Source organism: Schistocerca piceifrons, chromosome 3, assembly GCF_021461385.2.
Source record: "Schistocerca piceifrons isolate TAMUIC-IGC-003096 chromosome 3, iqSchPice1.1, whole genome shotgun sequence".
Lineage (NCBI taxonomy): Eukaryota > Metazoa > Arthropoda > Insecta > Orthoptera > Acrididae > Schistocerca > Schistocerca piceifrons.
The window spans coordinates 348,225,892-348,239,798 of record NC_060140.1 but is presented as its reverse complement, the minus strand read 5'-3'; the positions used below and the strand labels follow the sequence as shown (position 1 = coordinate 348,239,798).

Below are 13,907 nucleotides of genomic sequence, written 5' to 3'. Positions count from 1 at the left end.
ATTTCTTCTCCATAGATTTTAATACCTACTCCGATTTTTTTTTGTTTCCTTTACTGCTGTCTCATTATACAGATTGAATAACATCGGGGAGAGGCTACAACCCTGTCTCACTCCCTTCCCAACCGCTGCTTCCCTCTCATGTCCCTTGACTCTTATAACTGCCATCTGGTTTCTGTACAAATTGTAAATACCATTTCGCTGTCTGTATTTTACCCCTGCCACCTTTAGAATATGAAAGAGACTACTCCAGTCAACATTGTCAAAAGGTTTCTCTAAGACTACAAATGCTAGAAACGTAGGTTAGCCTTTCCTTAATCTTTCTTCTAAAATAAGTCGTAAGGTCAAATAGTTCAAATGGCTCTGAGCACTATGGGACTTAACATCTATGGTCATCAGTCCCCTAGAACTTAGAACTACTTAAACCTAACTAACCTAAGGACATCACACAACACCCAGTCATCACGAGGCAGAGAAAATCCCTGACCCCGCCGATAAGTCGTACGTCGTAAGGTCAGTATTGCCTCACGTGTTCCAATAGTTCTACGGAATCCAAACTGATCTTCCCCAAGGGCGGCTTCTACTAGTTTTTCCAATCGTCTGTAAAGAATTCGCGTTAGTATTTTAAGCTGTGGCTTATTGAACCGATTGTTCGGTAATTTTCACACCTGTCAACACCTGCTTTCTTTGGGATTGGAATTATTATATTCTTCTTGAAGTCTGAGGGTATTTCGCTTTTCTCATACATCTTTCCCACCAGATGGTAGAGTTTTTTCAGGACTGGCTCTCCCAATGCCGTCAGTAGTTCTAATGGAATGTCGTCTACTCCCGGGGCCTTGTTTCGACTCAGGTCTTTCAGTGCTCTGTCAAACTCTTCATGCAGTATCATATCTCCCATTTCATCTTCATCTACATCCTCTTCCATTTTCATAATATTGTCCTCAAGTACATCGCCCTTGTATAGACCCTCTATATACTCCTTCCACCTTTCTGCTTTCACTTCTTTGCATAGAACTGGGTTTCCATCTGAGCTCTTGATATTCATACAAGTGGTTCTCTTTTCTCCAAAGGTCTCTTTAATTTTCCTGTTGGCAGTATCTATCTTACTCCTAGTGAGATAAGCCTCTACATCCTTACATTTGTCCTCTAGCCATCCCTGCTTAGCCATTTTGCACTTTCTATCGATCTCATTTTTGACACGTTTGTATTCCTTTTTGCCTGCTTCATTTACTGCGTTTTTATATTTTCTCCTTTCATCAATTAAATTCAATATTTCATCTGTTACCCAAGGATTTCTACTAGCCCTCGTCTTTTTACCTACTAGATCCTCTGCTGCCTTCACTACTTCATCTCTCAAAGCTACTCATTCTTCTTCTACTGTATTTCTTTCCCCCATTCCTGTCAATTGTTCCCTTATGCTTTCCCTGAAACTCTGTACAACCTCTGGTTTAGTCAGTTTATCCAGGTCCCATCTCCTTAAATTCCCACCTTTTTGCAGTTTCTTCAGTTTTAATCTACAGTTCATAACCAATAGATTGTGGCCAGAGTCCACATCTGCCCCTGGAAATGTCTTACAATTTAATACCTGGTTCCTAAATCTCTGTCTTACCGTTATATAATCTATCTGATACCTTCTACTATTTCCAGGATTATTCCATGTGTACAACCTTCTTTTATGATTCTTGAACCAAGTGTTAACTATGATTAACGTATGCTCTGCGCAAAATTCTACCAGACGGCTTCCTCTTTCATTTCTTTCCCCCAATCCATATTCACCTACTATGTTTCCTTCTCTCCCTTTTCCTACTCTCGAATTCCAGTCACCCATGACTATTAAATTTTCGTCTCCCTTCACTACCTGAATAATTTTTTTTATCTCATCATACATTTCTTCAATTTCTTCATCATCTGCAGAGCTAGTTGGCATATAAACTTGTATTACTGTAGTAGGTGTTTGCTTCGTGTCTATCTTGGCCACAATAATGCGTTCATTATGCTGTTTGTAGTAGCTTACCCACACTCCTATTATTTTATTCATTACTAAACCTACGCCGGCCGGAGTGGCCGAGCGGTTCTAGGCGCTTCAGTCTGGAACCGCGCGACCGCTACGGTCGCAGGTTCGAATCCTGCCTCGGGCATGGATGTGTGTAATGTCCTTAGGTTAGTTAGGTTTAAGTAGATTCTTAGTTCTAGGGACTGATGACCTCAGGTGTTAAGTCCCATAGTGCTCAGAGCCATTTTAACCATTAAAACTACTAATGCATTACCCGTATTTGATTTTGCATTTATAACCCTGTATTCACCTGACCAAAAGCCTTGTTCCTCCTGCCGCCGAACTTCACTAATTCCCACTATATCTAAATTTAACCTATCCATTTCCCTTTTTAAATTTTCTAAGCTGCCTGCCCGATTAAGGGATCTGACATTCCACGCTCTGATCCGTAGAACACCAGTTTTTTGATAACGACGTCCTCTTGAGTAATCCCTGCCCGGAGACCCGAATGGGGGACAATTTTACCTCCGGAATATTTTACCCAAGAGGACGTCATCATCATTTAACCATACAGTAAAGCTGCATGCCCCCGAGAAAAATTACGGCTGTAGTTTCCCCTTGCTTTCAGCTGTTCGCAGTACCAGCACAGCAAGGCCGTTTTGGCTAGTGTACAAGGCCAGATCAGTCAATCATTCAGACAGTTGCACCTGCAACTACTGAAAAGGCTGCTGCCCCTCTTCAGGTACCACACGTTTGTCTGGCCTCTCAACAGATATCCCTCCGTTTTGGTTGCACCTACGGTACGGCCATCTGTATCGCTGAGGCACGCAAGCCTCCCCACCAACGGCATAGGTCCATGGTTCATGGAGGGGGGGGGGGGTGTTAGAACTTAGAGGTAACAAATCTAGCAGCCCGCACCTGAATTGCTTCGATGTCTTCCTTCAGTCCAGATTTAGGTTACTCGTTGTAAGCGTATTGTCAGATGTCTGGCTTAGTTGTGGAGTATCTTTGCGGGCATCCGCGTCTGTACTGAGTCGAGGGCGGGACACGGTGAAACCTACACAGAATTCCTTCACATTTGGCGTAACCTCACAACACAAAAATTCCTAAACTTCTCAACAGTAAACATTATAATTATGTCGTTCACATTCAGTGTAACGTCTCAACAAAAAATTAATTCAGTAACCTGGTGATAATACAATGTAATTAACCTCTCAATTAAATTGTCGCTCACTTGTAACTTTTCAATAATTGACTGCGAATTTAACCTGGTAAATTTTGGACGTCAGCAGTGCTGCGTCATGGCCCTGAAAGGTCATTCTGAATAAAAAAAAGAAAAATTCTTACCTCAATGAAGTCGCCGGATAACGCATATATATCTGCTCTTACAATAAATTTTTCTGGCACAGCCCTGTGCAATGCTGGCCAATAGATTTGTCATTTATGAAAGGAAACAACTGATTTTTCTTTTGCAATAATCGGGATGATCATGGATTGGAGAAATTAGCAAATTCTTTAAAATTGAAATGAATGGTTGTTAAAAGTTATTTTCTTTTATGAGAAAGATTATTATTAGGACATTTTTAAAACATTTACATGGGACTTTAGACAACAATACTACTTATGCGCGAGGCTGCTTTTTTACCTTATACAATAATGGTCAGGCTCCGGCATCGCTGCACCACGACCGGCCCAGCCAACACAATACACCAGACCAGACCAGACTGCTCGCTAGCAACAACCTACTGCTACAACTACACAGTTCCTCCTGCAGTCAACACTGCTCTCTGGTCTGAGATTCTCTTATACCTGACATATCGCAGGCAGCGCGTGAGCAATACATCGAAATTACATCTGCTCGGACCTCTTACATAACCCTCCACTGGGGGGGGGGGGGGGGGTCAAAAATTTGGCAGCGATGGTGAGTCAATTGGACTTGCCATGAGCAAAAAATTTTTCTAAAATCTATTTAGTTACTAAGTCTACAGTCACAGAGTATATCCATTACTGATTGACAAAGTGTATACGCAATGAGTACAATAGATATTAACAAATGACAAAGTGCACACGCACTGTATAAGTCTTTAGCATTTTTACATAACATATCATGAAGTGAAATAAAGTGCACACGCACTGAATACAAAATATATTAACAAATGAGATAAAGTGCACACGCACTGTGTAAGTCTTTAGTATTTATAGGACAACTGATCTTATTAACAAATGAAATAAAGTGCACACGCACTGTAAAAATCTTTAGCATTTTACAAGAACTGATTACCCTAAAAATGAAAATAAGTGCACATGCATTGTAGAAGTCTTTAGCAAATTTACAACATATCATGGAGTGAAATAAAGTGCACACGCACTGAATACAAAATATATTAACAAATGACATAAAGTGCACACGCACTGTATAAGTCTTTAGTATTTAACAAGAACTGATCTTATTAAAAAATGAAATAAAGTGCACACGCACTGTAAAGATCTTTAGCATTTTGCAAGAACTGATTACCCTAAAAATGAAATAAAGTGCACACGCACTGTAGAAGTCTTTAGAATATTTAGGACGACTGATCATATTAACAAATGAAATAAAGTGCACACGCACTGTAAAAGTCTTTAGCATACTTAGGACAACTGATCTTGTTAACAAATGAAATAAAGTGCACACGCACTGTAAAAATCTTCAGCATTTTACAAGAACTAGGAAAGGAATGGGAAGGATTGCATCATGGTTGTAGCATAGTAGGTTGCACGTAGCTGTACTGAAAGTCCATATCTTTCTACAGAAGCACAACACGAAGTGAGACAATATGAAGTTCTCTTCCCTGAAGTATTTATCAGTGTAGCCAAGACACTGAAATGTTGTATTAATATTCATTGTTATCATTTTGGTAGTACATTAGGTACACCAAACAGTAGGACCATAATAACATCTCCATCGTTCAAGGTGGTGGACAGCTTGATATGTCAACACCACATTCTTGTAGAATCCATACTCTCACATCAACGTAGAATTGGTGCAAAAACCAAATATAGTGCTCCATGATCATGAGGATGGACAGGACAAACGGATATTGCAGTAATTTCTGGTAATTAGGTCAGAAGGTGAAGGACATTAAGTCTTATGCTAGTCATCATTGAGAATTACACTAATCTATCAACCGATTTGAGTAATTATTGGCATTCATTGGCTAGTTACTAAACATTTCTATGTATGTATGGAGTATTACAGAACATTATTCATAAGTCATCTCAATATAATAATTATTGGCACTAAACATGTAACAAGAATTGAATATTACAAAACACTATTCATAACTCATCTGATTGCGGTAATTATTGGCGCTCATTGGCCAGTTACAAAGTATTCATATAGTTTTACAACACATTATTCAGTATTATTCAGAAGTCATCATTCAAAACAAGAATTAATTATTGGAATAGCATTAATGCATAAGTCATCATTCAGTATTACTCAGAACTCATCATTCAAGTGACATAGGACATATTTAAAATGCAACACACTGTAACTATTACTCAAGGTCTGTAGTCCAGTAATACATAGATATAATGGATTCAATACAACAGAGAAATTTGTATTATATTTAGAAGTAGAAATATATCTTAAACTGGTAGCATTATTTGGTTGTATACTGGTAATATTTGGGACTGGCAATAATTTTTTTTTTTTTTTTTTGCTAGCAATTCATTGCGTTGGGATCGACAATTAATTGCTGGGGCATGAAAATATTTGCTTTTGACTTATTGCTGGAAATAAGGATTAATAACGTCATTCGTCATGAGTCAGCTGTAGCAAGGTTATGAAACAAGTAGAGTATATGTGATCACATTCATGAATGATACACACAAATGGGAAAAAAATGCAAGTACTAGTACAGGTTTAATGACTAACTGCTTATAGCACATTAATTTCATGAATAGCTTCTCCTGGAAAAAATACAAAATGGATTATTGAGCTGAAAGAAGAAACGCATATTATGCTGAAAAGTAGTGAACTTCGAATTAACAGGTAATGAAACGTGTACTCAATATGTATGTACTCTGACTGTCCTTTCCAAAACATTCAGTCATTATACCATGCGATGTAATACATACTGTCAAAACGAACTGCAACAAATACTTAAATAACTACATACCATCTCTTAACTAGTAGTAAATATATATAAACGTCATCATTATTCTCATCTGCAAAGAAAAACTTCATTATTCATATTACCATAACTTCATCACTATCATCATCTGCAAAGAAAAACTTCATTATTCATATTAGCATATTCTTCATATAACTATTCATCATCATTTATTACCATCTGCAAAAGAGGACACTTCATTATTCATTATTCATATTACCATTTACTTCATACAACTATTAATACTATAGAGTTTCTTATTTCTAGCATATTTCATCACTAAAACTAAGATGTGTAGTTCTGTCTGACAGCCTGCATCAATCGCCTGGTATTCTGAAAGAAAAATAATTAGTTAAGACTGCTATCATACGATGTGTATAGTATATTCTGGTTAATGCTTGTTAATTCTGATCCATTTACTCTTCATGACAAGATATTGCATTTACTTTCGTTCATTCCGAAGGTGAAATTCCCATTTCATAGTAATCTACTGTGGTTTGTTTAATTTATTTCTTGTACACGTTATTGCTTTCTGAAAATGATGAATAAGGATTAATATCTTGCATTTAAATCGTATACCCATTAGATAAAAACTTGTTTATAGTGGTACAATTAAGCATAAGCATAGCATGACAGAAAACGTATTAGGTCAAAAACATAGACAGTTTTCAAGTGCAAAAAATGTACACACAGTATCGTAATGTAGTGGCAAAAAGTGTAGAATAGTCAAGATATTGAGATATCATAAGAAAAAATGTCAAAGTCAACTGGTGTTTGTTATATCTTAAAGATTACATAGTGCATACAGACAAAAATTCTACTTTCGATAGGAAAACAATCATACATACACCAAAAAATGGAAAAGGTGCACGGTCTGAGATATAACGACAAGAAAAGCGACCTGCTAACCTTACCTTGCCGGGTACTTGCCAAGAAAAAATATGATAATCATCAGTAAGTAGTCACATAGATAGAATTGCATAAGTGGTCATAAAATATGTAAGTTTATCTGGAAAAATGTGCACGGTCTGATGTGTAACGACAAGAAAAGCGACCTACTAACCTTACCTTGCCGGGCGCTTGCCAAGAAAAAATATGATAATTATCAGTAAGTGTTCATATAAATATAATTGCATAAGTGGTCATCTAAGATTCAGGAAATGGCATTACAGTGTGATAAATCATAAAGTATATTCATTCAATAAAGGGTTTAATATTGGAGGTATGGTGATTGCCTTTGCTTTTTCTGGTTCTCAAAGTTTCGACGTGTACGACATTGGGGTGAGGAATGCTGCGAATTCTGTATGGACCTGCGTATAGAAGCTCAAATTTACTGCATCTACTCTTTCCTCTGTTGGATAAATAGTGCGTACGTACTAATATCTTCTGTCCTATGTGAAAGTCACGGCGTGTACAAACCTGTTTTTGCTGTTTTCTCTGGCTCTCTGCGGCACGTTTGATGTTGTTCAGCGCAATGTCAATTATTTCATGGTGGCGTAGTCGACGAGATGTAGGAAAAGATACTAGTTCTTTAATTTTGTTGGGTGGTTCAACATTTTTCAGTATAACAGTCGGAGATAGCATAGTAGATTCTTTTGGTATGGAGTTAATTACATCCTGGAATGAGAGTATGTGTGTATCCCAATCAATATGTTTTTTATGGCAGTATATTCTAAATAGTTTACCAATTTCTTTCATTAGTCGTTCACAAGGGTTCGAAGAAGCGTGATACCTGGATATATAGATCGGAGAAATGTTTCTTGCTCGTAACATACGTGACCATATAGCAGATCGAAATTGTGGTCCATTGTCGGAAATTACTTTTAATACATGCCCTACATGAAATAAAAAATGTTTTACAAATGCATTCGAAATAGATTTAGCAGTAGCTTTGCGTAACGGAGTGAAGGTAACAAATTTCGAAGTGAGTTCAACAGCGACAAAGATGTAGCAAAAACCTCTATTAGTTCTGGGAATCGGACCAAAAATGTCTACAGCGGCCATGTGTCTCGATTTAACGGGTACAGTGGGATGTAACGGAGGAATATGTGAAGTCGTGTCTGACTTAGCCTTCTGGCAGATTTTACATGACGTTAAAACTCGTCGAATACGTTTCTCCATGTTCGTAAAATAACAGTTCTGTCTCAGTATAAGAAAACATTTTCTGGCTCCATAATGTGCGTAACTTAAATGAGTATACCAAATTAATTTGTTAACAAGTTCGTCAGGAATGCATAGTAACCAATTGTTGCTGTCAGGGTGAGAGCGGCGAAACAGAATGTTATTGCGTACAGTGTAATGGTTTGTTCTGTTCTTGTGCTATGTCTCGTAATGATGACGAAATAAAATTTTCGAATGCAACTTGTTGAATATACTGTACATGACGCTAAAATTTGCTTGGCAGAAGTTGGTTGCGATGTCTTGCTGATTGTTGCTGAGAGAACGGGATAGTGCGTCTGCTACAATATTTTGTGTACCGGGAATGTGAACAAATGTAGAATTAAATTCCAGTAAATAAAGTTTCCATCTGCTTAATCTGTCGTGTGTAAATTTTGCTGAAAGTAAAAACTGGATAGTTCTATAGTCTGTGTAAACGGTAGTATGTCTTCCATAAAGAAAATGCCTAAATCTCGTAAATGCCCATACAACACATAATGTTTCAAGTTCTGTAACAGAATAATTGCGTTCAGCAGGTGACAGAATGCGACTCGCAAAGGCGATGTTTTTAATTACTGTAGTACCGTCTTCTTCAATTTCCTGAAAAATGTGTACGCCTAAAGCGGTGTTAGAACTGTCGGTGGCAATGGAAAAATTTCTAGAAGAACTGGGTGTGGTAAAAGTGGTGCATTCAACAAAGCTTGTTTCAGATTGACAAATTCAGACTGTGCTTGGCTATCCCACGACCAAATAGTGTTTCTACCCGTCAACTGGCATAATCTAGGGGTGTCTAAAGCAGCGTAATGAATAAATTTACGGAAAAAGTTAATTAAACCCAGAAAGCTGCGTAGTTGTTTCTTCGTCGTTGGAACAGTAATGTCACGTAAAGCTTGAAGTTTTTCCGGGTCAGGCGCAATGCCTTCTGCTGAAATTAGATGTCCAAGAAATTTTATGGAAGTTTTACCAAAGTGCGATTTGCTAAGATTAACTGTGAGTCCTTGTGAACGAAAAGTTTGCAACAGTTGTTCAAGAATCAGATTATGTTCAGACCAGTTAGCTTCTGCAATAAGAATGTCGTCTACATACGTTGTGATTCTGTCTTTAAGTTCTGTCGGAAGTATACTATTCAAACCGCGAATAAATGCTGCTGAACAAATTGTTAAACCGAACGGTAATTTGCAAAATTGATAACAGTCACCAAAACAGAGAAACGCTGTGTACTTTCTGCAGTTCGGATGGAGCTGAATTTGCCAAAATCTCGATTTCAAATCTAATGTGGAATAAATAGCAGTACCATGAAATTTCTGTAGAAGTTCTTCTAGTGTTTGAGGACGATCTGTTTCATTAATAATAATGTCATTGGTGTGACGCGAATCAAGTACGAGGCGAAGTGAACCATCCTTTTTCTTAACAACAATATGGAGCGGGTTTATGTACGGACTAACTGCCGGTTCAATAATACCATGGTCAAGCATAGCTTGCAATTCTTTCTTAACTTGTTCTCTGTGAATATACGGAATAGGGTAATGTTTGGCTTTAAATGTGTCGTGCTGTTTAACTTGAAATTCATACATAAAACCGGACATAGTACCTCAATGAAGTTGCCGGATAACGCATATATATCTGCTCTTACAATACAGCCCTGTGCAATGCTGGCCAATAGATTTGTCATTTATGAAAGGAAACAACTGATTTTTCTTTTGCTATAATCGGGATGATCGTGGATTGGAGAAATTAGCAAATTCTTTAAAATTGAAATGAATGGTTGTTAAAAGTTATTTTTTTATGAGGAAGATTATTATTAGGACATTTTTAAAACATTTACATGGGACTTTAGACAACAATACTACTTATGCGCGAGGCTGCTTTTTTACCTTATACAATAATAGTCAGGCTCCGGCATCGCTGCACCACGACCGGCCCAGCCAACACGATACACCAGACCAGACCAGACTGCTCGCTAGCAACAACTTACCGCTACAGCTACACAGTTCCTCCTGCAGTCAACACTGCTCTCTGATCTGAAATTCTCTTATACCTTACATATCGCAGGCAGCGCGTGAGCAATACATCGAAATTACATCTGCTCGGACCTCTTACAACGGTACTGTTATGTTGTGTAGTGTGTAGCTCTTCATGTACACTCCTGGAAATGGAAAAAAGAACACATTGACACCGGTGTGTCAGACCCACCATACTTGCTCCGGACACTGCGAGAGGGCTGTACAAGCAATGATCACACGCACGGCACAGCGGACACACCAGGAACCGCGGTGTTGGCCGTCGAATGGCGCTAGCTGCGCAGCATTTGTGCACCGCCGCCGTCAGTGTCAGCCAGTTTGCCGTGGCATACGGAGCTCCATCGCAGTCTTTAACACTGGTAGCATGCCGCGACAGCGTGGACGTGAACTGTATGTGCAGTTGACGGACTTTGAGCGAGGGCGTATAGTGGGCATGCGGGAGGCCGGGTGGACGTACCGCCGAATTGCTCAACACGTGGGGCGTGAGGTCTCCACAGTACATCGATGTTGTCGCCAGTGGTCGGCGGAAGGTGCACGTGCCCGTCGACCTGGGACCGGACCGCAGCGACGCACGGATGCACGCCAAGACCGTAGGATCCTACGCAGTGCCGTAGGGGACCGCACCGCCACTTCCCAGCAAATTAGGGACACTGTTGCTCCTGGGGTATCGGCGAGGGCCATTCGCAACCGTCTCCATGAAGCTGGGCTACGGTCCCGCACACCGTTAGGCCGTCTTCCGCTCACGCCCCAACATCGTGCAGTCCGCCTCCAGTGGTGTCGCGACAGGTGTGAATGGAGGGACGAATGGAGACGTGTCGTCTTCAGCGATGAGAGTCGCTTCTGCCTTGGTGCCAATGATGGTCGTATGCGTGTTTGGCGCCGTGCAGGTGAGCGCCACAATCAGGACTACATACGACCGAGGCACACAGGGCCAACACCCGGCATCATGGTGTGGGATCTCCTACACTGGCCGTACACCACTGGTGATCGTCGAGGGGACACTGAATAGTGCACGGTACATCCAAACCGTCATCGAACCCATCGTTCTACCATTCCTAGACCGGCAAGGGAACTTGCTGTTCCAACAGGACAATGCACGTCCGCATGTATCCCGTGCCACCCAACGTGCTCTAGAAGGTGTAAGTCAACTACCCTGGCCAGCAAGATCTCCGGATCTGTCCCCCATTGAGCATGTTTGGGACTGGATGAAGCGTCGTCTCACGCGGTCTGCACGTCCAGTACGAACGCTGGTCCAACTGAGGCGCCAGGTGGAAATGGCATGGCAAGCCGTTCCACAGGACTACATCCAGCATCTCTACGATCGTCTCCATGGGAGAATAGCAGCCCGCATTGCTGCGAAAGGTGGATATACACTGTACTAGTGCCGACATTGTGCATGCTCTGTTGCCAGTGTCTATGTGCCTGTGGTTCTGTCAGTGTGATCATGTGATGCATCTGACCCCAGGAATGTGTCAATAAAGTTTCCCCTTCCTGGGACAATGAATTCACGGTGTTCTTATTTCAATTTCCAGGAGTGTAGAAGCATTGTTAGTATTCAGATTTAAGTGTTGCTACAAGTGCTATTACAGTAAAGTGATGACATATGGAAATGGTTCAGAGGAAAGTGCGTCAAGAAGTAATTGAAAATGAGCAGTGGCGTTAATAACATATTTATGTATCCTCTCGTTGCGTATCGCATAGCATCGATCATCCGTGCCGTGTTCGGTCTCCAAGAATGAACAAATGTGAATCAGTAATACTATTTACCACAAAAGAGTGCAATCATGTGCCAATGATTTGTAGCGAGCGTGAGAACGTGCGTTCGATCATCGCGTTCCGCATCATCAACCATCAGCCGCGCCGCGACGGTTACGCGCAAGCTCGTACAAGTGAGAACTGAGAACTGAAAAACTAACTTTACGAACAGTGTTATATCGTTACAAGGAGGACGATTACCAGATATCTGTATGTGCGACGAGCGTAAGAACTTTCGTTCGATCATTCGGCTTCCGCATCATCAACAATCACCCGCGTCGTGTCGGTTACGCGTACGCTCGTCCGAATGATATTTTGGACTGTTAATAATCAAAATTGTTAATTGGGATAACATTTACTATTTAGAGTGTAAAGTTGTAAACAGTGCAACCTGTGGTTTCCGTATCATCTCAGAATATAGATGTTCATACCAGACATAGGACAGAGTTGTGTTTTAACGTTGAGTGGCTCCCCTAAACCCGCTTGCATATTTCGATAGATAATTTCAGGCAAGCTAGCAGCAGTGTGGAGCAGAACATTACGACAGCCGCGGGATTGCCAGGTACGTGGTGTGGACAGGGTGCACGGTCAAGAAAAGTAGGAACGACACCACCAGTTTAAGGTCCCCCCCCCCCCCCACCCCCTCCCATTTGTACCCCCCGACGTGTTACATCGTGGTTTCCTTACAGAGATTAAGCCCAAAGCCGGGAAGGCGCATTTGAAAGAGCACGACGTATTTCCTTCTCCGACCTTCCCTAATACCAGCTTCATCAACGCCATGTTACACTTAGAGGAAAGAATCCTCAACAGGATTTAAGATGAGGGAGTACGTTCGTCATTCTGGGGGAATCATGTTCCAATGATAATCCTGTATTCATCCTTGCTTAACTGGACATTATTGACTATCAGAACTGAACCTAGGGCATAATATATCAAGAACAAGACACATATGCTGTTGAAGGCTGTCATTCTCAGTAATATAAACCGCAGTACCCATAGCATCCTTTGTAGGCACATGGACTGACAATCGTGCTCCGCTCCTAACATGATACTACCAGAAATCACTACTCTTGCGGCTCCACGTCCGTCTCCATCCATTTCCAAAATAATAGCAAGCTTGTAACCAGTCTCTGGTGTGTCAGATGATTCACCCCTCGGGGCAAACCTTGACTCAGCCGTGAAATGGACGCTTCCCTACAGCTCATAATTGTACTACAAAGGGCAAGACATCTGACCACATGGCTCTCCTGCGTGAGGGAAGGTGAATCTGACACCTTACCCTGGATGCAGCGCAACCTTCCCAGTTTAATCAGCTACTACTGAAGCGCCTTGTGTGTGTGTGATGTATTTTTGCAGGAGCGGCGGCGCAGCAGCAGCGTGGCAAGGATCAGCGACGCCGTCCGGCGTCCACGCATCTCTATCGCCAGCTTCAACAGCATCCCTTTCCCGGAACAGGCCATGCAGACGACGGAGAACCAGTCCAAAAGGTTAGAGTGCTCTCTGTTCTCATTGGTACGTCATCAGGAAGCAATAATCAATTGACGACACCATCATAAGAGACTAACATCAACGGAAGTCTCAACAGAAGTATATCCACAAGAAAATATTAGATTACGTTTGACTAAAGAATCGGTGAACAAACACTAGAAATCGATTGATGTCAAGTACCTGGGAGAATCTGTGTAGAGCACTTTAACGTGTAACAAGTATGTATATCCCCCGATGGGCCAGATACAGATATTTGATATACCTTTCTACTATCTGATCAGAAGTATCAGGACACGCCCAAAAACATACGTTTTTCATATTAAGTACATTGTGCTGCCA

The 13,907-nt window shown here is 40.9% G+C and overlaps 1 protein-coding gene across 1 annotated transcript in view; it reads left to right on the top strand.

Annotated features, from left to right (window-relative positions):
- Nucleotides 1-13,907, top strand: part of LOC124788649 (monocarboxylate transporter 2-like) — a 69,955-nt gene that overhangs the window by 27,415 nt on the left and 28,633 nt on the right. Inside the window, exon 5 of the mRNA XM_047255925.1 lies at nt 13,437-13,567. Within this exon, the coding sequence (XP_047111881.1) occupies nt 13,437-13,567 (131 nt within the window). The remainder of the gene's footprint in view (nt 1-13,436; nt 13,568-13,907) is intronic.